The 22464-nt window shown below is 40.8% G+C and overlaps 1 protein-coding gene across 2 annotated transcripts in view; it reads left to right on the forward strand.

Annotated features, from left to right (window-relative positions):
* The window catches only part of nedd9 (neural precursor cell expressed, developmentally down-regulated 9), a 32750-nt gene extending 18795 nt beyond the window's left edge, over window positions 1-13955 (forward strand). For both annotated transcript variants that reach the window (XM_017693813.2, XM_017693812.2), the window contains exons 3-7: window positions 8779-8877; window positions 8976-9116; window positions 9911-10975; window positions 11977-12066; window positions 13223-13955. In XM_017693813.2, coding sequence (XP_017549302.1) covers window positions 8779-8877; window positions 8976-9116; window positions 9911-10975; window positions 11977-12066; window positions 13223-13792 — 1965 coding nt within the window. In that variant the 3' untranslated portion in view covers window positions 13793-13955. The remainder of the gene's footprint in view (window positions 1-8778; window positions 8878-8975; window positions 9117-9910; window positions 10976-11976; window positions 12067-13222) is intronic.
* Window positions 13956-22464: the final 8509 nt, after the last annotated feature.

Below are 22464 nucleotides of genomic sequence, written 5' to 3' on the forward strand. Positions count from 1 at the left end.
TGGGGCAGATCTTTGTGAGTGGGCTGTTTGATTAGCTTCGACTAACTAATGTGATTTGCAACAGTCATGTACTTTTAAGTCATAATAATTTCAAAGTGAAAAACCGTCTGTAATTAGATGCAAATTTTCAGCCTCTGTTTTTATCCATTTTCACTTTTTCAAGGTGCAGTATTTCAGGTCCTTAAAGTCAACATTTCTTAGCGATGTCCTCCAGTCAGCTGGTGAATCATGTCGTATTTTGAGGCGCAGCAAAGCGCGTTATCAGCACCGGCCAGGTCTGGCTCTTTTCCCCACATCCTGTCAAGGCAATTGCGAAGGCACTCTCCCTTGTTTGTGTGCTTCTGTATCCAGGAGATATCATAACGATTTGTGACCAGTGAAGCTGAGGTAGTAACTAGCCACACCTTACTGAAGAAAACAATTACCGTCTCACTCACTGTAGATAAGTCTTTGTTTTGTTTTAGCAAGTGACTAAGCCTTTTCTGCCTTGAAGGATGATGGAAACCAGGCTAGGCAGCCTGCATGTGTTGGCATGAGAATTATTAAGGCAGACAGCTACTCAGGGACATAATCTACCTCTGGTGCTTTTGAAGTACATGCTCCAGATAAATGGGTGATTTCCTTCTTGTGAGTATGCAGCAGTCTGGTGGTTAGAGAAGCTAGCCAACAACTGCATTGTGACTAGACTGAATGAGTATTCTGGGTATTCCTGGTTGGTGACTGAGAGATGAACTACCAGGATTCTACATATGGCTAACGTGCAGTCATGAACTTGGAAAAAGTACTCAAAGGAACACTCCAGCATCTTTGACCCTAACTTCAATCTCCTAATGTGCTATACAGTCGATTGCCGCAGAATAGTTCTGCGTGCCTCACAGACCTATAACTGAAACACACATAGCAGAAGCCAAAGCTTCGGTTTTTACATACGGTTTTAGTCTCAATTTTTCTGTTCTTTTCTAGAAATTAGGTTGGACAATGCTGGATTATTCCTTCAACACCTATTGGAACAGTGCTTCTCTGTTTAATGACACTGTGTGACACAGCTCTGACCTGGATGGCACCCTTCTGGTGACTCTTTTATCTGAGATTTCACCCTGATCTACCTTCCTTACCCCATCCTTTATCTCCAGAGATCATAAAAGACAGTCCAAATGGCTGGAGATAAGTGTAAAAGAGGAACGGCCTGCACTAAACAGCTCTTGTGCCCTGTGATCTGCACACGCTCCCTCCTGCAGAGACTTTTGTGTGTCTTTGTGCACGAAAGAGAGGCAGGAAGGAGTGAGGCAACAGGAAATGCTTGGCTGAAAGGTAATTCTTATTCTCCTTCCCATCAGACTGAGAGTTTAACTAGTGCGTTCTTCTTTCTCCTCTCTCCTCCTGACGCTTTCTCACCAAATTAAGTCACTCCTTTTATTCAGCATAAATTTTAATAGTAATCAAAGACGAAAGTGCTAAAATGGGGGTCACTGAATAGATAATGCCTCTATTTGAATAATTATCCCCAACCTAACCCGAGCCCCCCTCCTTTAGGCTGGCAATTCAATAGGCTGGCAATTCAATAACAGTCGCCCTGAAAGGTTTTAAATCACCACTGATTGTGATTGTATTCATGGAGAAGGAAATTAATTATGTGTTTCTTTTCATGCACCTAATTTAGCAGGAAGGCTTTGTGCTTTTTGGTTTTATGGCTGAGACATATGAGGTGTCTGGAGATTTGGCACTTAATTGCCTGCATTAATGGGCCTGTAATATTAATAGACCAGCGCTGTTCCTCCCCTTCGTTAAATAGAGCAGTGATGAGTTTGAGGGCAGGAAATTCACAAAGGCCATCCAGATCAAAGTGTCAAGCTGGGGGCATCTGCAGCATGGCAAGAATGTTTGTTCTGATAATGAGGCAGATTAATTAACAACCAGTGACAAACAAAGTTCTGTAACCCACATAATGATTTTCTTTTTGTACAAGCCTGTCTGGTGAATTCTTCTTTATCTGTTGCTATTTGCGTTTGTTTCATTATGGACTGAACTTCACTGTCTGTGAGGTTTTGCTGTTTGAAAGATTGTTAAGCCTAGAAATTCGTTTACGCTCTGCAAAAGAGCCCCTTACTTACATCTTACTGTAAAAATGTGCTAAGTACCTTCAGTATTTACTGTGGTAGCCTCCCAAAATGCCATATTTTTCATTTTGTGTCCAAGAATACTTCAGCAGCAGCAAAACATTCCAAACAAACCCATAAAACATCATTTGATGAAGAATGCTTCCGGGTAATTTAATTTCTACCCAGTTTAGACAAGTAATTTGGTGAAAAGCATATACATACCAGCTAAATCAGGAGCTGATTAGCAACTCTGTTTGCCCAGGAGGTTAGACTGTTTGGTGAATGGGGTCATTCTGAACTATAGGTATTGAAAACACGAGTAATGAGGACAGACTTGATAACCTAACATGATCCAGCCTCGCCTAAGACTGCATCAGAAAAGCAGATCAGATCAATGGCTGAGTAACTGTTATAATATTTAAGCTGCTATTGTCTTCCTTCTTTTCAGTGACCGAGAGGTGTTTTAGATTTTAATGAGCTACGGAGTCAAATACTTGTGAAAGGATCACTTCCCCATCATTAACCACTCCTCATCCCACTCTGTTCTCTCGAAACAAAGCCACAGCCATAGCTAATGCCTTGGAACTAGCCTTAAATTACTCCAATGTGGTTTGCAGTAATGTAGCAGAAATGCTAGAACCTCATCTGTGGTTGAGTGTGTACTGTTTACAATAGCAAAAGGCATAGAAGTCATTTCAGCATGAAATATGTTACTGTGTCATAGTGTTGCACAATATATTTGTTAATCTGTATCGTAATATTGGCCTTTGCAATACTCATTTTGCAGAAGAATGCAACGAACAATGCAGGACAGTCATGCAATGAATTCCTTTCATGGATAAAAAAAAGTCCTTGTTTGGTTATTTAACCAATTACAGTTACTTGCAGTTTTGTGGCCAAATTAAAGTTGACATCATGCTACAACCATAACATTTACTGGATTACACTGTTATTATATGTTGAATAGACTGGGACATAGCCTTAGCTCACATGCTGTCATTGTACTTGCTTACATGTGCATGTGGGTATAAGGGAACTTCGTAAAATTTCTAGACAAAACGGTAAAGCAAAGGGGAAAAAAGCCAACTTGGTTTTTCCCATTTTTCCATGTTTACCAACATACACTCACTGGCCACTTTATTAGGTACAAAGGTAGTAAAAAGGCTGGACCCCCTTTTGCCTTCAGAACAGCCTTAATTCCTCGTGGCAGACTTTCAACAAGGTGATAGAAAAGTTCCTCAGAGATTTTGGTTATTTGAGTTCCTGCTGCCTTTCTATCATCTGGAACCAGTCTGCCCATTCTCCTCTGACCTCTGACATCAACAAGGCATTTTCGTCCACACAACTGACCGCTCACTGGATATTTCCTCTTTCTCTGACCATTCTCTGTAAACCCTAGAGATGGTTATGCGTGAAAATCCCAGCAGATCAGCAGTTTCTGAAATACTCAGACCAGCCCGCCTGGCACCAACAACCACGCCACGTTCAGAGTCCATTAAATCCCCTTTCTTCCCCGTTCTGATGTCTGCACTTCAGCAAGTTGTCTTGACCACCTCTACAGGCCTAAATGCAGTGAGTTGCGGCCGTGTGATCGGCTGATCAGCTATTTGCGTTAACAAGCAATTGAACAGGTGTGCCTAATAAAGTGGCCGGTGAGTGTAAGCCTCTGCTGACTGCTATATTATGTACAGTCACACCTGTCACACACATTATGTATAGTTACCTGTCAAATTATTAAGGGCTGCAGGGCAATTTGATGAAGTCACCACTTACACACAGTGCTAGGCTAAACTGGATATGTTGAAAAGTGACATGAATGACATGAATCATTTTATGTCTGTCAGCTTAGTTTTCCTCCTCTGACAACAAGCAACACCTTCAGTGATTGGAGCACAGGTTTGAGTCCGACTTTCCTCTTAGTCAACCTCTTCTAGTGTAACTGCATCCTGAGGGGCTGCCCCCTGACGGCAGGCAAAAGTTTACTCGGTCACCTCGGCCACCGTGAGTTCACAGGTCCTAATCGCACTGTAGCAACAGTCAGCAGCTCCATCAGCCCAGTCAATATTTACACACCCTTACTATTAGCAGCATCAAGTGGCAGAGAAGTGCTAAAGGAGGGTAAATAAAGAAACGTAGGCATGAGAGAGGGAGTTCATGTGTGTGTTTACATATGCGCAGTGTTTTCTATACGTGTCTATATGTATGCGTGTCCTGACTTTGTAGGAAAATCAGAAATGAACAGAGGTATTCTGCAATACCAGTGTCAGCAAAAGGTTGGGGTTATGTTTAGGGTTAAGCATATTGGGTTATATGATTCTTATTTTATATTGGTAGTAACATATACAGACAAACCTTTGGGTCAGTTCAACGCTGAACCCGTTTATAGCAGGAGACACGAGTTTGGGCGGTTTTCACAAGTACCTTCTTCAGGCCGCAAGCATCCAACACAGACACTTAGCACAATGAGCATCGTGTGTCTCATATAAAAATCCCCATTTGCATGTTTGGGGTTCTTGTTGCAGGCCAGCCTCTTTCTTATTGACTTCTTGACTCCTTAAGTGATGTGCTTTGGCTCAACATGCCACTTTCCCACTCACAGTTCTAAGTTAAAACAGGCATATTGGTTTGAAGTTGAGAATTCAACATCAGAAAAGTATAATATTTGTAACCAAAGCTGACTCATAGTAATTACCGGGAAAATCCATCTTAAGAACAGTAGGTCTAGCCATCAAGTGGCTAATTCAGCCTTTTAATCTACTCCTCTCTTTTAATTATGATTTTGAATAAACAGTGGTTTTTCAGCTGCTGCTGCATTTATTCTAACACGTAAAGAGTGTAATCTAAGCCGAAAATTCATAGATGCTTTTTTGTCGCAAACTATCATTTTGGGAATGATACAAATTAGTAAGTATGTACTTTACAGTTCAATTTCCTTTTATTGTTAGAATCGCAATAACTTGGAATAACATCATTCAATGCAGTTGCTGTTCATTTAGCAAGAGGTAGCATTGCTTCTTTTATACAGTGATAGGGAACACAATAACTATGGTCAGTATAGACATGGAACAACTCTGGCAGTAGATTTTACTGAGTTAAACAGGACTATTATGTTGTCTGGATGTTGTTCAGGAGGCATTGGTAAGATCGGATGAAGAATGGACGATTATTGTGTCTTGGATTATGCAGGGAAAACCAGGCATCCGTCTGCAGGTTTGGAGCTCCGATGTCTACTGTTTTTGTTTTGTCCCATCCTGGTTGCGCCTCGGAGACAGGGAGTGATTTAAGAGCTCTGGGAACAGGCCTGGAGCTTTGGCCTGTCGGTGATCTGTGTTGACCCTACCATTCCCTAGTGATGATTTATATGTAGGAATGTCATTGATGTGCACCTAAACACACACAGTGAAAGCAAGAGCGTGACAATCAGGTTTATTAATACCATCTGGACAGCTCGTCTTTGCTGCTGTGGTGCATACGTACGAGAGAAAGATAGAAACTATGGCAGTTTATGTGTAATTCCACAGTGATTCCATTGTGTGTCATTTGTAAAGGAATGGTGGGTCTTTGACCTGCTTTATCAAGCTTCTGTCGCTCATATCTACAAAAAGAGAGGAGTGCATTTCTCAGCTAAGGACAGGAAGTCGTATGTATGGTTTGTATTTGCAAGGCCTGTCAGTGAACCCAGAGTGTCCCAGTGTGGTGATAGCGGTGGTGTGTTGGCAGAGAGAGAGTGAGATGGAGTGGGGAATGAGAGGGGGAGAATTCCAAGCATTCTTCTGTCTGTCTGACACAGCAGAGAGCTCTGTAGCTTCGCGAGAGAAAGAGAATCAGGACAGAAGGATGTGAAGAAGCTACCATTGTAAAAATAAAGATTTGGAAGTGATGCCATAGAAGAACATAGATGCCAGTCTTGGTTCTCGAAAGAATCTTTCATGGATGGTTCTTCAAAGAAACGAGTGAAGAACGTCCGCATGTGGTAAAGGTTCTACACCGATAATTTCTTTTCCCTAGATCCACATTTCCAGGCCAAGATCAATTTAGATCCACTAATGTGTTGTTCAAACTAGTAGAGCACTGAAGAAAGAGAAGCACAATTTCAACATCGTTTGCGTATGAATATTTATTTTCATATCAATATTTGTTTTTAACAATTTTGAAAAACAAACAGTATTTAAAAAATCAGCTGATGTACAATGGAGAACATATTTATATTCACAAAAGAGTAGTATTAATCAAAGCATAGACTTAAGAATGAAGCCACTCATTATAAAACTTACGATAATGTTGAACGGCCATATGTATAATTCACTGATGATTTCATAATCTTTGTTGTTCTTTATATTTACTGTTAAAACCTGAAGTGGCCAAATGGGTTAAATAGCTATTTTGGTTGTCAGTTTTCCCCCCAAAAAAGAAACAGCTTGAGCTTTAACAAACGTTTCCCACCACTGCCCTCTAAAGGTGTTATAGCACCTCGAGCTAAAAATGAGAACTTCTATTGTTTCACAAGACCCATGACATGTCTGAGTAAATGTTTTCTGCTTCCTTTTATTTACATGCAATTTCCTGAATTCAGTGAATGAAAAAAGATCCAATTCACATTGTGTTTGTTGCACTGTAAACATATAACTATAAAAGCTAACAGCCATAAAAAAATAAATAATAATAATAATTGTTATCAGGTGATTTAGTAATAATAGTGACAAGATTAAGAGCAAGTGTGTTGTTAATGTATCTTATTCATATGGAAATGACTTACATTTGAGTCAAGTACATTCAGTGCCTCTCATGCTCCTCATCTTCCCACTGCCCTATACCATCACCTAGTCTGGAAACTATCCCACTCAGTCAGGCTGAAGCACTGAAGCGTTGTGAAGATGCAGAACCGTCACTTCTGTCAGGACTGATTTGACCCAAATGGTTGAGATGGTGCCGGGCAGAGCTGCAGAAAAGAGCTGGGTCACACGAGGACTGGAACACACAGCCCGGCAGGTCCCAGCAGCGCTCTAATGAAGTTAGAATGGCACTAGGGGAAACAGATTAGATTCACCATGGCGCCAAGTGGGCTGCACTGTGAGTGAATCTTGAGTGAATGTAATATCCTAAGGATGGTCTTTTAAGGCACAATTGTATATATGAAGTATACAGCCTGAAACATCCAGTATGTAAGAACCTGAAGGCCTAACAATTACATGTTCATGATTACATGACCGAAATCTAAAAGGTTGACAAAATGACAGGAATATGTAAGAGTGGTGTGTATGTGTATGTGTGTGTATGTGTATATATATATATATATATATATGCCATAGAAGATATATATGTGTGTGTGTGTGTGTGTGTGTGTGTGTGTGTGTGTGTGTATGTATGTATATATATATATATATATATATATATATATATATATATATATATATATATATATATATATATATAATTTTTTTTTTTTTTTGTGTGTGTGTGTGTGTATATGATATGTTGTTGCATCTGGGCTATCATCCTCTCAAGAAGTGGCCCTAAAAAAAGCTATTTCTAGCAACTTCCAATTATTTCCTCATTTAGCAGGACTGCCTCATAGAGCCTATTGCCTACAGCTCAAAAAGCTGAAAGATATACCTGATTATTCTAATAGGAATTGCTGTTTATTGTTCAACTATTATGGTTTTATGATTGATTGGTTAGTTCTTCACATCCTGAAATACAGTGGTGCACAGTAACTAAGTAAATGTAATTTGTTACTGTACTTATGTAGTTTTTCATGCAGTTTTCATTTTTTCCATTCTGGGCGACTTTTTCCTTTCACTCCACTACATTTCAGAGTCTAATATCCGACTTTTTCCTCCTACGTTTTGAGAAATCTGTCGTTCCTTTTGGTTTCTGTGTGTATCAACGTCAGCGCAGCAGCGTAAAACTTTGGGAGAGTCTGTTCAACATAAATGATGAACTAACCTAACTTTGTGTAAATAGAGCACAATATAGAAATATGTCCACATATGCAGTCGAGACTGACGCGGCTTTTTTCTGAATTTCTACAAACACCATTTCATTTTATAGTAAATTAGTTTGGGCTGGTTTATGTTTATGAACAGAGGCCTACAGATCAACATAGTAAAGGAGAAAATTTGTGAACCTTAAAACAGGTTTTTGTTAAACTTAAACTTGTAACTAAGTGTAATTATGTTAAATACTCTTTTAGTACTTTTACTTTATACTTAAGTACATTTGAAGGCAAATACTTTTGTACTTTTACTCAAATGGAGGTCTAAAGGGAGTAACTTCTACTTTTAGTGGAGTAATATTTTACCTTGGGTGTCTCTACTTTACTTTAACTCAAATACATGATTTGTGTACTTCGTCCACCTCTGCCTAAATGTTACATTTGGAAAATACTGAGTCAAAGCTGTTATTATCAAAAGATCTACAAAGTAAGGATTTTACTGCAGTGCTTCAGTATACATTTGGTCTAAGGAGTATTATCTACTAACTGCATGGAAAATAATGCAAAAGAATTGAGTATTAATAGGTCATAAGAGTGAGGAATGAAATGTTAACGGTCTAAACGTCTCTCACAGATGCTCCGCAGAAGGCCAACTCTAAACAAACCCTCAGCTTGTATATTACGTTGACAAGGCTCTTGCATGGATGCTTTAATGAGTTTGTTTTCTATCCATGTGTTGACCAGGTGCTGACCCCAACGCGAGTTGGACAGACATATGCCTACAGCCCTGCACCCAACAACTCTCAGGACCTGTATGATGTGCCACCAATTCGACAACAGGGGGTAGGCATCATTTTGTATTCCCATCAGTATAAACCTAAGAGGCCTTATTGGAACCAGCATGGATGGATTCTAAAACAATGTTGCCTTTTTTTGTGAAGGTTTCACAGGTTTATGATATTCCACCTGGGAAACAGATAGGAAAGCACATGAGCCCTCATGGCCAGGGTCTATATGACATCCCTCCAGCACAGGACACACGGAATCAGGGGGTGTATGACATCCCCCCTCCATCACAAGGGGTATGTTCCAGTCAAGCTCCACATTCAACAATACGTCTTAGTTCATTTGTAAAGTTTTCCGTTCGAAAACAACTCCGCATTCGCTTTGGCTTAGCACTTTAAAAGAAATCTTATCTGAATGCCTTCTTTGTTCTCTGTATCTATTAACGCAGTACTACTTTTCCCTAAATTGCAGGGTCACAAATAGGAGAAAATAAATTATTTCATTTTTATTTGTTTCCCCTGGTTACTAAATTAAAGCCTTGCCTGCCAGTAGTGATCAAGTCAGTCACAGAACTGTTCTCTGAACTGCAGTGAGGGATGTTAAAGACTGAAATCACTGCTTTCTGGGCCCTCTTATGTTTCACTGCTTTACATAGTACCGTACAGTCCAGTGCTGCGAGTTTGTTTGTAATAAATTAAAGTATGCTGGGAACCTATTATTTGCGTCACAGTTAATTAGGGGTTTGCAGAGGTTTGACTCGCTGTAAAGGCAGATTTCAAGCCTGAGTGAAATCACTTAAAGCCTGCTCCTATTACTTGTTGATGTACGTGCTCATGCTATTCCCCATGTACGTCAGGACTCATGCTGCATGCTCAAATCAGCTCTGAGGGTTTTTAAATGCTTGGTTGTCAGAATGTTTGTCGGAATTCCATATCCGTTTTGTGGGAGAGCATTAAATATCAGCTTGCAGACATTAGACTGTCAGCAAGGCATTTTAGATGCTAAGTGGAGACAGAAATTCGTGTCTAAAGCTTTTTGCTGCTGTGTTTTTGCGGGAACGGTAGTTTTGATGTAGCTTTTGTTTCTGCAGGTGTATTCGATCCCACCTTGCAGGAATAATGCTGTGCAAGACGAGGGCAACTACGACTTTCCCCAACCTCACAAACACAAGCCCGAGGGCATATATGACGTTCCACCATCATTCGTCTCCAAATCCACCCAGTGCTCCCAGTCCAATTATGACTTTCCTCCGGAACACCGTATGGTTGCGAACAGCGACAACAGCATCTATGATGTTCCTGCAAGCCAACCAGCTATGGCAGGATCCCGAGATCTCTATGATGTTCCACAGGGGCTGCCACAGCGGGATCGCAACAAGGGCATCTATGACGTCCCGCCAACAGAATCGCGCTCACTGGCTGACGTAACCGATGGCATGAATCGACTTTCGTTTTCCAGCACTGGAAGCACGCGCAGCAGCATGTCTACTTCTTCCTCTTCGGCAGGGTCACCAGCTGAGGGTCGTTTAGCACTAGACCTGGACTCCGCCTTGCAGCGGCTCGGCCGCCTACAGCAAGGCCTAGATACTTCTGTCTCTGCCCTCCAGAGCTTTGTTGCGTCGCCCAACTGGCGGACGTATGGCTTCATGGAACGCCATGGCAATGAAGTGCGCCTGACACTGGAGCGTGTGCGTAGCACCCTGGCTGAAATCCTGGCCTTCGGGCGAGGGGCAGTCGCCAATGCCACAGCCCTGTCTGACCCAGGGTTACACTCGAAGCTGCGCCGGCAGCTGCAGAGGCTAGAAGACTCACAGCAGATCCTGCAGCAGACTCACCAGAGCCTAGAAAACAGTGGTTGGGCACTGAACGTCCTGGCAGCAGGAGGCAAGCAGCAGGGCAAAAGCGATGACTTGGACCGTTTTATCATGGTGGCACGGACAGTGCCGGATGATGCCAAGCAGTTAACATCAACAATAGGAAGCAGCGCAGAGCTGCTTTTCCGAAGGCCACCAGTAGAGGGCGTCGTTCACCCCTTCACCTGCTCCCCAGCAGAGGAGGACAACCATGGCTGCAAGACCAAACCTTTCCCCGTGCCACAGGACAGCGAGAAGTGTGTGAAAAGCTGGATGGAGGATTACGATTACGTACATTTGCAGGTGAGAACTAGTTTAATAATAGCTCTGTTTTCCAAGCAGCTGCTGCTTGGCCTTTTGCAGGAATTATGAGCTTCCGAGTGGGAGGAAAACATTCACTGATCATAATTACTAGTCCTGATCATAATTACCAGTCTGAAATTGAAGAATGAAAATGTAACCAGACATTTGCATTAATATATGACAACACAGGCCTCTAAGCTCTGCCCCGTGAACTACACACACACACACACACACACACACACACACACACACACACACACACACACTTTCTAAGCCGCTTATTTCTCAGGGTTGCGGGCGCTGTGAACTAGCAAAAGAAAAAAAAGAGTATGTTTGATGTAGGGAAAAGACTAAATGTAATCCAGATAAGTATTTGATTAAATGTTTTTAACCACACGTTTGCCCCTCCTCTAAGATACATTCCCAAAACTTCAAAATTCTGTTTATAAAGGTCAATTAAAAACATTACGTGATGCAGTTAATGGACACGTTTCGTGGTCACCTTACGTGACATTGCAGAGTTGGAGCACCGCACCTTCACACAAAAAGTGGCTTCAGTATGAATGAAATGGCCATCAGAAAGCAGCATTACTTCTGTTAAGTTACATTGCACTTTGCCCACCCCTCCCTGCGAGGCAAAGATTTGGGAGATCACTCACATATGAACGTTTTACACTGACATTCTTTTGGGTTTAAAGACCGCTGACTGACATCAAGAGTTATGTTTGAAGTAGGAGGTTGAATAAGGACAGGAAACAAGTGACCCTCTTTTGTTTGCGTTGTAAGACAAGAGTCAGTAAGAAACACTTGGTTTAAAGGTTTGTAGAACACAGATGAGTGCAATACAAACCACTGCCTGACTTTTTAATTTGGGGAAGTATAATAAACTACAGATACTTTGAACTTTGTCTGCACTTCAGACACAAAAGTACAGAGGTTGCATCTGCAAGGTTTTCTTCCAAGTATAACAATCAGCTGACACTCTTATTTTCATTGTGAAGGGTAAAGAAGAGTTTGAGCGTCAGCAGAAGGAGCTCTTAGACAAGGAAAACATCATGAAGCAGAGCAAAGTCCAGCTGGGGCAGGAACAGGTACGCACATAACTGACATTTGACTCATCTTTGAAAATATTGATTTGGCACCGCCTGTGCATAAAGACATGAGGGTTTATCAGCACTTCTTGCTGTCCTGTGGCACAGAGAAAGTGAACCTTGGAGAACCTTTAAAAAATGATGTTGACGCTTCTGTTATTCAAAGAAACCGGGGTAGTATCAGCATTTTTCATTCACTTCCCTTTTTACAATGTTCATTTGCTGTGCAGCTGGATAGCATTCGAGATAAGCCAGTAACACCTACAGAATTGAGATCATAAAACCTTACTGCTACATCCTCCCTGCAGTCCAAATGCCAGGACAACACATTTTACAGGCTCTACATTAACATGCATTCTGGTTTATCCAATCATGAGTGGACAGTGGTCAGTAGAGGTGTAAGTGAGTCTCAGAGGTGCATTGTTAGCCAGTCATTCAACCCAGTTACGCATATGACACAAATAACACTGTCCTAACACCCTCTTCATTTTGGGCAATTAAATGAACAGGGACTGTACACTTTTGTCTGACATAGTAAACGTGTGTGGTACTCTTCCTCCTGTCACAAAATCCAGTGACATGCTTTCATCACAGATTCATTCATCAAACGGCTACATTTCCTCTGTCCAGTTATGATCCGAGCTTGTGAGATAGTTTGAATAAAAGTGTGACAGTGGCCACAGTTATCATCCGAACAGTAAACAGCAGTAGTATGGTAGAACAGGTCTATCAGTATACACACACACACACACACATACACACACACACACACACACATACACATTTTCTAAGCCGCTTCTCCGTCAGGGGGTGCTGGAGCCTATCCCAGCGGTCATTGGGCGGAAGGCAAGATACACCCTGGACAGGTCGCCAGTCCATCGCAGGGCAGACAGACAGACACAGACAGTCACTCACACCTAGGGGTAATGTAGCATGTCCAATTGGCCTGACTGCATGTCTTTGGACTGTGGGAGGAAACCGGAGAACCCAGAGTCTATCAGTATAATGTCTACAATAAAAACATTGCAACGTGCGCTGCTGCTTTTTGAACATTTTCAGCATCATAATACTACAGGCACCAATGATTGGCTTCACTGATAGCATGCAAATATTATTTCAGCAGTTCTTTAACTTTCTTCTTGTCTCACTCTTACAGTTAAACCAGTTCAAGCAGTTGGAGCAGGAGGTGATCAAACCTGTAGAGAACGACATCACTCAGTGGATCTCCCATCAGCATTCCACAGGCTCCTCATCCCCTTCAGACTCTTCCTCCTCCTCCTCCTCTTCCTCCTCCTCCTCTGTGGGGGTCGGGGCTCAGCAGTGTGGCCGGGACCGCCAGCTGCTAGGCTTCTACGCTGAGCAGTGCGAGCAGCACTTTGTGACTCTGCTTAACGCCGTGGATGCGTTTTTCGGTTGCGTGGCAGCCGGACAGCCTCCGCGAATCTTCGTAGCGCACGCCAAGTTTGTCATTCTCAGTGCTCACAAGCTTGTGTTTATTGGGGACACTCTCTCACGACAGGCCTCGACGCCCGATGTGGCCAACCGGGTGATGGACTCCAGTAATGTGCTTTGTGAGATGCTCAAGACAGTGGTGGGCGCCACCAAGATGGCCGCACTTCATTACCCTAACACAGCCGCTGTGCAGGAGATGGTCGACCGCGTCACGGACCTTTCACACCGGGCACAGCAGTTTAAAGCGCAGCTCTTGCAAATGGCAGCATTGTGATCTCATCAGTGCGAGCCAGTTCTAACGAAGACGGTCTGAACGTTGTAATTTATATGTATTGGGCACATCAACAAAACGGTCTTTTGTACATAAGTACCATTTCCTTCTCCTCTGTAAATATTCGGCTCTATTTTTGTTTAGATTTGTTTTATATAATATTAAGAATGGTTTGAATATATATATATATATATATATATATATATATATATATATATATATATATATATATATATATATATATATATATATATATATAATTATTTATAAACTTATATATGTATGTTTATAAATAATTTGCTTTTAAAAGTTGTATGTTAACATTCCGTTTTTTTTTCTTATTGAGCACCTTATAAGTTGCCATTAAATTTGTTATGACCTGTAGATAAATGTTGCACCTTCTGCTGGAAAACAGAGTCGTTCTTTCAATTTCTTGCGTTCTGTTGCATTCTGTTCTGCAGGCAACATGGATATAAAAGTAAAAACCTGTACTTAACCAGATGAATTTTGCTTCATTCTTATAATGCTGTGTGGTTTAAGACCAAAAATATTGTGTCAGTGTTAATAGGCAGCATAAAAAGATGCCCCTGTGTACTGTTAATCTGCTGAACTGCTGGGAGTCTGCTTTAGATTAAAGTAATAGTGTAGGGATTCTCTCAGTCTACAGTCATGTCCGTGAATATTTGGACATCAACACATTTAGCTTTCCTCCAGACTTTCAGCTTTATTTTCCAATCATTTTCACATAGCTCCCATTGCTAGGGGCTCAAAAGTCATAGGACAAACTAACAGTCATACATTACAGACATACAAGTCTGGAACCCATAGACAATCACTAGTTGCTAGGCTTCTTCCCTGGTGATGCTCTGTCAGGCCTTCAATGCAGCTGTCTTCAGTTCTTGGGGTGTATTACTTTCAGTTTCTCCTCCAGTGAGTGAAATGCATGCTCGATTGGATTGTGGTCAGGTGATCGGTTTGACTATTGCAGACCAATTTACTTGTTTGCCTTAAAGTCTTGGGTATGCTTTGGGTCATTGTCCATCTGCACTGTGAAGCACCGTCCAATGAGTTTTGAAGCATTTGGCTGAATCTGAGTATACAGTATAGCCCCATACCCCTCAGAATTCATCCTGTTGTTTTTGTCAACAGTCACATCATCAAAGGGAACTAGTTTAATTACCAGCCATACATGCCCACTACTAATACTACCTCCACCATGCTTGTCAGATGAGATGGTATGTATTGGATCATGAGTCGTTCCTACGCTTCTCCACAACTATTTGCTTCCCATCATTCTGGTACAAGTTAATATTTGTGTGGACTGTCCATAATATTTTGCTCCAGAACAATACAAGCCTTGTTCTTGGTTTTCCTGTTTTTAAGGCTTAGCATTGGTTTCCATCTTGTGGTAAGCCCTCTGTATTTACTGTGGTGAAGTCTTGATTTTTGATACACACATCTCCTGGAGGGTGTTCTTGATCAGGCCAACCATTGTGAAGGGTTTTTTACTCATCAGAGAAAGAATTCTTCTGTCATCTACCACAGAAAAATCCTGCTCTCCATGGTCTTCAATTATCTTTCTGTGGTCTTCGGGGCCTTTTAGTGTTTTTACGCTCAACATAATACTAAGCCAGATTTACTGTTCTCAGCCTAACCAAGATCTCAGTCACCTCACTGGCCTAACGGTCAGGCCACAATGTGATAAACTTGAGTGAGCACATTGTGTAAAACTGGGCAATGGTCCACATGATTTCTCATGCATCTCACACACCACAAGATGTACCAGCTGGGGCACTGGCAGAACAGAATGCTCAGTGCTTGTTGGAAACCGTCATAAGCAACTCAAACTTTCAAAATGGACTAAAATATTAGGCTGGCCCGTGTCTACTGGCTGTCACCCAGATGCAAAAGTTACTTCTTGTTAAATAGTTGCACATCATCTTTACTTGACTTGAACTCGTCCAAGAAAAAATGTGATTACAGCTTAAAGACACTTTTGAGAGGGAAAACTTTTCAGTACATTTAACATTAAGAAGGCTAACCCTGTTTAATTTGAGGAAAACATTGTGTAAATATTACCAAGGAAGAGACTTCACTACACCCTACTGATATCTGACCCAGCACTCCGCTCTTGAATCGCTGTAATGATGGCCTCATGATGGTAGGACCGTGAGGATAATTAAAGCCTGTAGTCTTAAGGTCTTCTAGAGGCCATTCCACACAGAGGAAGCAGAGAACATAACAGTCTTCTTGCCAGCCTAAGTGCATGTTTTGGATACAGATGAAGGAAGAAAAATCAAGAGACCTCAAAGTGCAATATCAGATGATTTAGTGATTAAACAATATATGAACAAAGGTTAGATGGATGCTGTTGAAAACGTCTTTACATAAGACTTCACACTATTCTATAAGTGGTAAAACAAGGCTTTGTCATTTACTGAACTTCATCAGGTCCTATACCAATTTGTGGGCCCATTACTGAACCCTGGGGCACCCCATTGTGCACAAATTAAATGAGAATGACTGATCTCTAATCCACTTGTGAGCATATGTTGATAAAACGGTACAACTGAGATATATTGTGTTACAGCTATGCTTGTTGCAAGCTTAAGGGAGGTCAACTAAAGAGTGCTTCAGTAGCTATTTCACAATTTCAGTAGCTAATGGTTAATATATTAGTGACATCTTATAACACAGCAAAACATTTCCTTATATTAAGCAGGAAATTATGCCAAATAGAATTCAAACAGTTGATGCTGGAGGTCCTGTGCTAACATTAGACATTCAGATACAAATGCAAGTGTAAGCTTCTTGGACCTCCTCTGACAGTTTGATGCACTTCCTCAAAGGAGAATATTACACTGCAGAATGGTTTGAGTTTCCTGTGTGAGAGCTTTTTTTTAGCGTTTTGAAACAAGTGCAAACTGCAAGTCAACAAACATGTGAACTCATTCCTCATTTGTGTAAAGTGTACACTCTTAAAAAAGTGATTCTTCAAGCTTTCTTTAGTGAAGGAATCATGAGCTCTACATAGAACCAATTCATGCTCAAATGGTTCGCTGCATGGCAAAATCTGCCTTCAGACTGATGAAGAATGCATCGCACCTGCTTCTATATAGATCCTTTTTGAACATAAGTCTATGTAGCACCAAAAAGGTTCTTGTTATTATGTTAAGCTTGTAACAGTAGCAGTAACTCATGGTTCTCTATAGAACCATTCCCTTTACTAAAGATCCCTTAAAGAACCATCTTTTTGAAGGGTGTAATTTTAGCTTTTGTTGTGGTGAGTTTTGAGGTCAGGCGTAATTAATAAACAAATAGTTTTGATTTCCAGGTGGTTTGATCAGGACATGGAGAAACTCTGCACGGAAATTTGGAGATATTAGTGTGTTGTGCTGGTGTGAGTGGATCAGACACAGCAGTGCTGCTGGAGTTTGTAAACACCTCAGTGTCACTGCTGGACTGAGATTAGTCCGCCAACCAAAAATGTCCAGCCAACCATGTCCTGTGACCACTAGAGGATGACCAACACAAATGAGCTGTTGTCTCTGACTTTACATCTACAAGGAGGACCCACAAGGTAGGAGTGTCTAATAGAGTGGACAGTGAGTGGACACAGTGTTTAAAAACTCCAGCTGCACTGCTGTGTCTGATCCACTTGTACCAGCACAACGCACACTGACACACCACCACCACGTCAGTGTTACTGCAGTGCTGAGAATGATCCTCCATCCAAACAGTACCTGCTCTGTGAGAGTCCATGGGGGTCCTGACCACTGAAGAACAGGGTAACAAAGTATCAGAGAAACAGATGGACCACAGTCTCTCATCATGTTATGCCTGATCGGTATGTGAAATATATATAAATATATATTTAAAAACTATATACATTGCTGTTGAACATGGGGATTTTCAAATAAGTCACAAATAGAAGATGCTTTTTTGTGTGTGTGTGTGTGTGTGTGTGTGTGTGTGTGCATTTAACAGTCAGACAGGATTTTGTCACTGGACACTTGGTTCTAAGCTGTTTTTGAGCACCCTGTAGTGGACATTGAACAGAACTACATCATCCTCATTATATTTACCTCCAGTTTGCATTCAGTTACATTGCCTAGAGGTCCTGTCAACAATGTACTGATCCTCTTACAGTAATATGCAAAAGTTTAAGCACCCCCGATGTTCTGTTGATTGTAAGTGAAAGTAAGTACAGTACACATTTAATGCACAATTAGTGGTCATTTGTTGAGTGTAAGATATTGAAAAAAAACATAAGACACAGAATACAGCATATTTGATTTATTTTCTGTTTTATTCTTTCCGCTTAACATTTATTCTGTTAACTCATTTTCACTCAGACAATCAACAAAACGTGTCATTTGGCCAGATGTCAGGTGTCTAAACTTTTGCACACAACTGTAAGGAGACCAGGACACTGTTAATGGGGCATCGCTAGACTTCTCTGGGCAAAACGATGTGCAAGTGGCTATAGCAGAATATAGCAGGTCTGCGTGGCTCAAATGGCTTTACTGGATTATTTCTCTAGTTTTCTGACACATGATTCCATCCACCTGTGGGTTTACAAGAAGATAGACTACTGAAGATATTTCAAAAACCATGCCCAGTAGTTCATTAAATTTCAACGGTAACCCTGCTAAAAACTAAGAGGCGTATTTACATTTGGGATATGTACAAATGACGATACTACTAGCATTACTGTACATCACACTACACAATACATTTAAACACACAGACAGTAACAAGCACAACAATCAACACTGACTTGCACACAGTTTATCATCAAGAACAACAGAAATGGAAATCAAGTAACTTTTTTACATCTGTATCTTTGGCAATTTGGTTTCTTCGGTGAATTTGAATTCAGTGCTAAGAACTTCTAAGAGACCTGAACTTTTTCACATATTTGTTTCAGTGGAAAGTAAAGAACTGACTTCTTCTCAAAGCCAAGAAACGCCAGCCCAGTTTGAGCACACAGTCTACAGACACACCAGATTTTGTTAACTGGCTTTGCTTTTTTGCTGAGTGAATTTGCTTATTTCGTGAAATTGTGTTTATGTAATTCAAATTTCCCCTCATTCAAACTGGAATGTTTGCACTTGAAGTTCCCTGCATGCAATAATATACCCCCCTTTGCTAAACTAACAGGGCTGGTTACATAATAACTCTGTTTTGTGGAGGAAGCTCATCTCTGCCAGGGCAGTCTGATATACGATGCCTATAAAATGGATTCACTCCCTTTGAGCTTTTCATGTTTTATTATTACAGAACAGTGAATCACAGTGGATTTCTTTTTACACTTTAGTTAGCTGGAAGAAGGTTCTGTGGTCTGATCAGACTCAAAATTGAGCTTTTTGGACATCAGAATAAACGCCACTGCACACTGTCTACACCATGAAGCATGGTGTGTGGCAGCGTCATGCTGTAGAAACGCTTCTCTGCACCAGGCCCTGGAAGGCTTGTGAGGGTAGAGGGTACAGCAAATGCAGCAAAATGCAGAGAAATCCTGGCAGAAAAACTTCCTGCAGTCTGCGAGAACTCTGAGCCTTGGGGGATGTGTTCTCCAGCACAGTTATGAGCCCAAACATACAGATAAAGTTACACTGAAATACACAGTCAGATACTTTGTGTATTATATTTGTAACTTATTAAAATAGTTTTGCAGAGGTCTTTTTTCACTTTGACAAGAAACAGTATGTTTCTGCTGATCAGCGTTCATAAATAAATAAATAAATAAACATCCACTGTGATTCGATGTTCTATGACACTGAAACACGAAAACTTCCAGGTGAGTATTTTTTTAAAACACATTTCTTGACATAGTGGTGCAACCTGAGATAATCTATAGGTAGAAGTAAGCTGAACAACTTAGTTAGTGATGAGTTGATCATTAAGGTCAGAAATGGGGCAAGGCTATAGAGGTCATTTGGAGCGTGGGTTGGTTTTTTTTTTGGCATTTGACTGACGCTCTGATCCAGAGCGACTTACAATTTGATCATTTTACACAGGTAGGCCAAGGTGGTGTTAGGAGTCTTGCCCAAGGACTCTTATTGGTATAGTGTAGGGTGCTTACCCTGGTGGGGATTGAACCTCAGTCTACAGCGTAGAAGGCAGAGGTGTTAACCACTACACTAACCAACCACTGTGTCCAGTGGGCAGACTGTGGGACAGTTTTAGAAGTTTATAAGTTTCAGCACATCAACCAGAATGACATTTAGCAGAGTTGGGCTTGACTCGTGTGTCTGTTGTCCCACCTTTTGCTGGATGATTCAAATGAATCTTGTGAGCGCGGTTAACATACTGTTCAAAGTATGCGGTTTTAAGGGAATTCCAACATTTACCAATTTCTGCATAATTGCGTAAGATGCAAGTCATTGAGGGCAGTTTGATGTGAAATGCTCCGTTCAGAATTACGCACAGTGGTGGTGATTGTAACCAGACATCTGAAGAGTTTAATGCCCTCACATAAGTTATTATACAATATGGTGATTTACTGTAGTTTTGAGAAGATGTTTTCTCCTGAAATGCACTTTCTTTCAGATCCATTCATGGTCGAGATGTACATTCAGGGTTTGTGTGGCCAAACAGTACTCAAGGAAAAATATTTATTTCCAGATGAAGCAATATTTCAACGTGGACATTTTATATAAGCTCAAAAGACGGGTGTGAGCTGACTGGTTATTTTGTATTCTAAATAAAATGGCTATACTGGTGTTAGAGACATCATGATCCCTGGTTCATATCACCACCACTGTAAAGGGTTTCTCTAAAATTTCAAAACAAACCACTTGGGATGACTATTTACATCTCAACTATGAATTACGCAGAATGGTTTGAGTCCAGACCTCCACATCAATGAATGCGTTTGGGTTTACTTGGATCATGAGAAGACAGAAATGCAACCAACTTTAAAAACTGAACTTCGGAGGTGGGGAAAAATGTCCCTGCAGATTCCTTTGAAAAACCGAAGAACGGAAGCTGTAATAAAGATGAAGGGTAGACTCACTAAACACTACTTAGTTGCTAAGACTTCTCAATTGTCTGTTAAATATTGAAAAGTTTCCTGTTTCTTTCCTGAAAAAATGAGTAGTTAATGGTTATTTTGACTGGAAGTGTAAAACATTACAGGTGGTTTCAGACTTTTGCACAGAGAACTGGATTTCCTCTACTTTCTTTCTCAGTGTAAGTTTTTTTTATCAGATCTGAAAATACCAGAGAACCAGGACTGGAGGAAGGAGATCTAGATGGTTTTGGAGGCGACAGGGCAGATTGAATCCAAGGTACAAGGTAATGTATTTTAAGGTTCCTTCTCTAAGTAAGACAAGTTGTGCTGTGATGTAAGCTTGTAACTTTAACTGCCTGCCGTCCTGCAGAGAAATCTTTTTGTCAAAAAATGTTCATTTATTTTAGCCAAAAACTCCATCAAAGACCTCTAGTTAAAACTGGAAAGACCCACATGTGCTACTGAATATTTCACTGTCTTGTGATCTATGGCTTATCATTGATCTACTTATTACCAACATACTTCAAATACGTGACCGATTGTTCCACTGATAACATGCACTTCAGCATCTGCATTCTCAGTCTGTTTTTCAGGTATGTGGTTTAATGGTTTCATATTTGCTGTTTTGCTCAGCAGACAACAAATACAGTTAGGTAGCTTGCTTCATTTCCTTGCTTGTCTCCGTGTGAAGGAGTTACAATCGAATTCATTTCACAACAGCATTATGCAATGACTTCTAATGAGGTTAGCCAGTGAAACATGTTAATGCACAACAAAATGATGTACTTATCAGAACGGATACAGCTCATCTTGGATGCTTTTAGGAGCCTTTTTTTTCAGTTTTGCTTCTAAGCCACGCACAAATTAGTGTACACAGAAATTAGGAATATTATATAAACCGCTGTTGTCGGAACAAAACCTTGGACAACTTTACAGGAGAAGGAAAAAACATACTTTACTTTTAACGTAAGTCAATGGAACCAGACATTCTTTCCAACTTATTCTAGACCATTTCTTTTGGTCCATTCATCATGAAATGTATACACAGTGTAAAGGGCAACATACATTTTCAAATTGTCAAAAACAACAAAAATGGAGATACGAGGTTTTGTTCCGACAGCAGCGATATGCATCGTTTGTTTTTTCAATACTTGCAAAAATTAAGTACGTAAAAAGGAACAGTTATTTGATATGTAACAACACAAACATTTTGCCACTAGATGGAACTGTTTTTAAGTTTCCTTAAAAGAACCATACATAAGAGGTTCTGCACTCAAATAGCTTGACTGAGGTCTCATGGTTCTGCATACAACTTTTGTTTTTACTAAATAACCATTCAAGATCCTTTTTTAGGGAATTATTTGCTTCTATGCAGCTTGTGCAGCTACTGTTACTGTGGACTTGTTTGCAGGCCCTTTAGAATTAGTCCTTTAATGATATGTGCACTTGTTCGGTGTTCAACGGTCCTGACGAAACCCACGACTCTCAGATGTGTACTGTGCCTAATTTGATCAATACGGTCACACAGCCCAACCATAACTGTTCGTCACGGATCGTGTTAGATTCATCAATCATGAAAGTGTTTCAACCCCTTTAATGAAAGGTTCTTCAGAGAACCGTAATAAGGTGTGTGAATGACCTTTTTGAAGTTTAAAAG

The sequence above is a fragment of the Pygocentrus nattereri genome, chromosome 27, assembly GCF_015220715.1.
Source record: "Pygocentrus nattereri isolate fPygNat1 chromosome 27, fPygNat1.pri, whole genome shotgun sequence".
NCBI classification, from domain to species: Eukaryota; Metazoa; Chordata; class Actinopteri; order Characiformes; family Serrasalmidae; genus Pygocentrus; species Pygocentrus nattereri.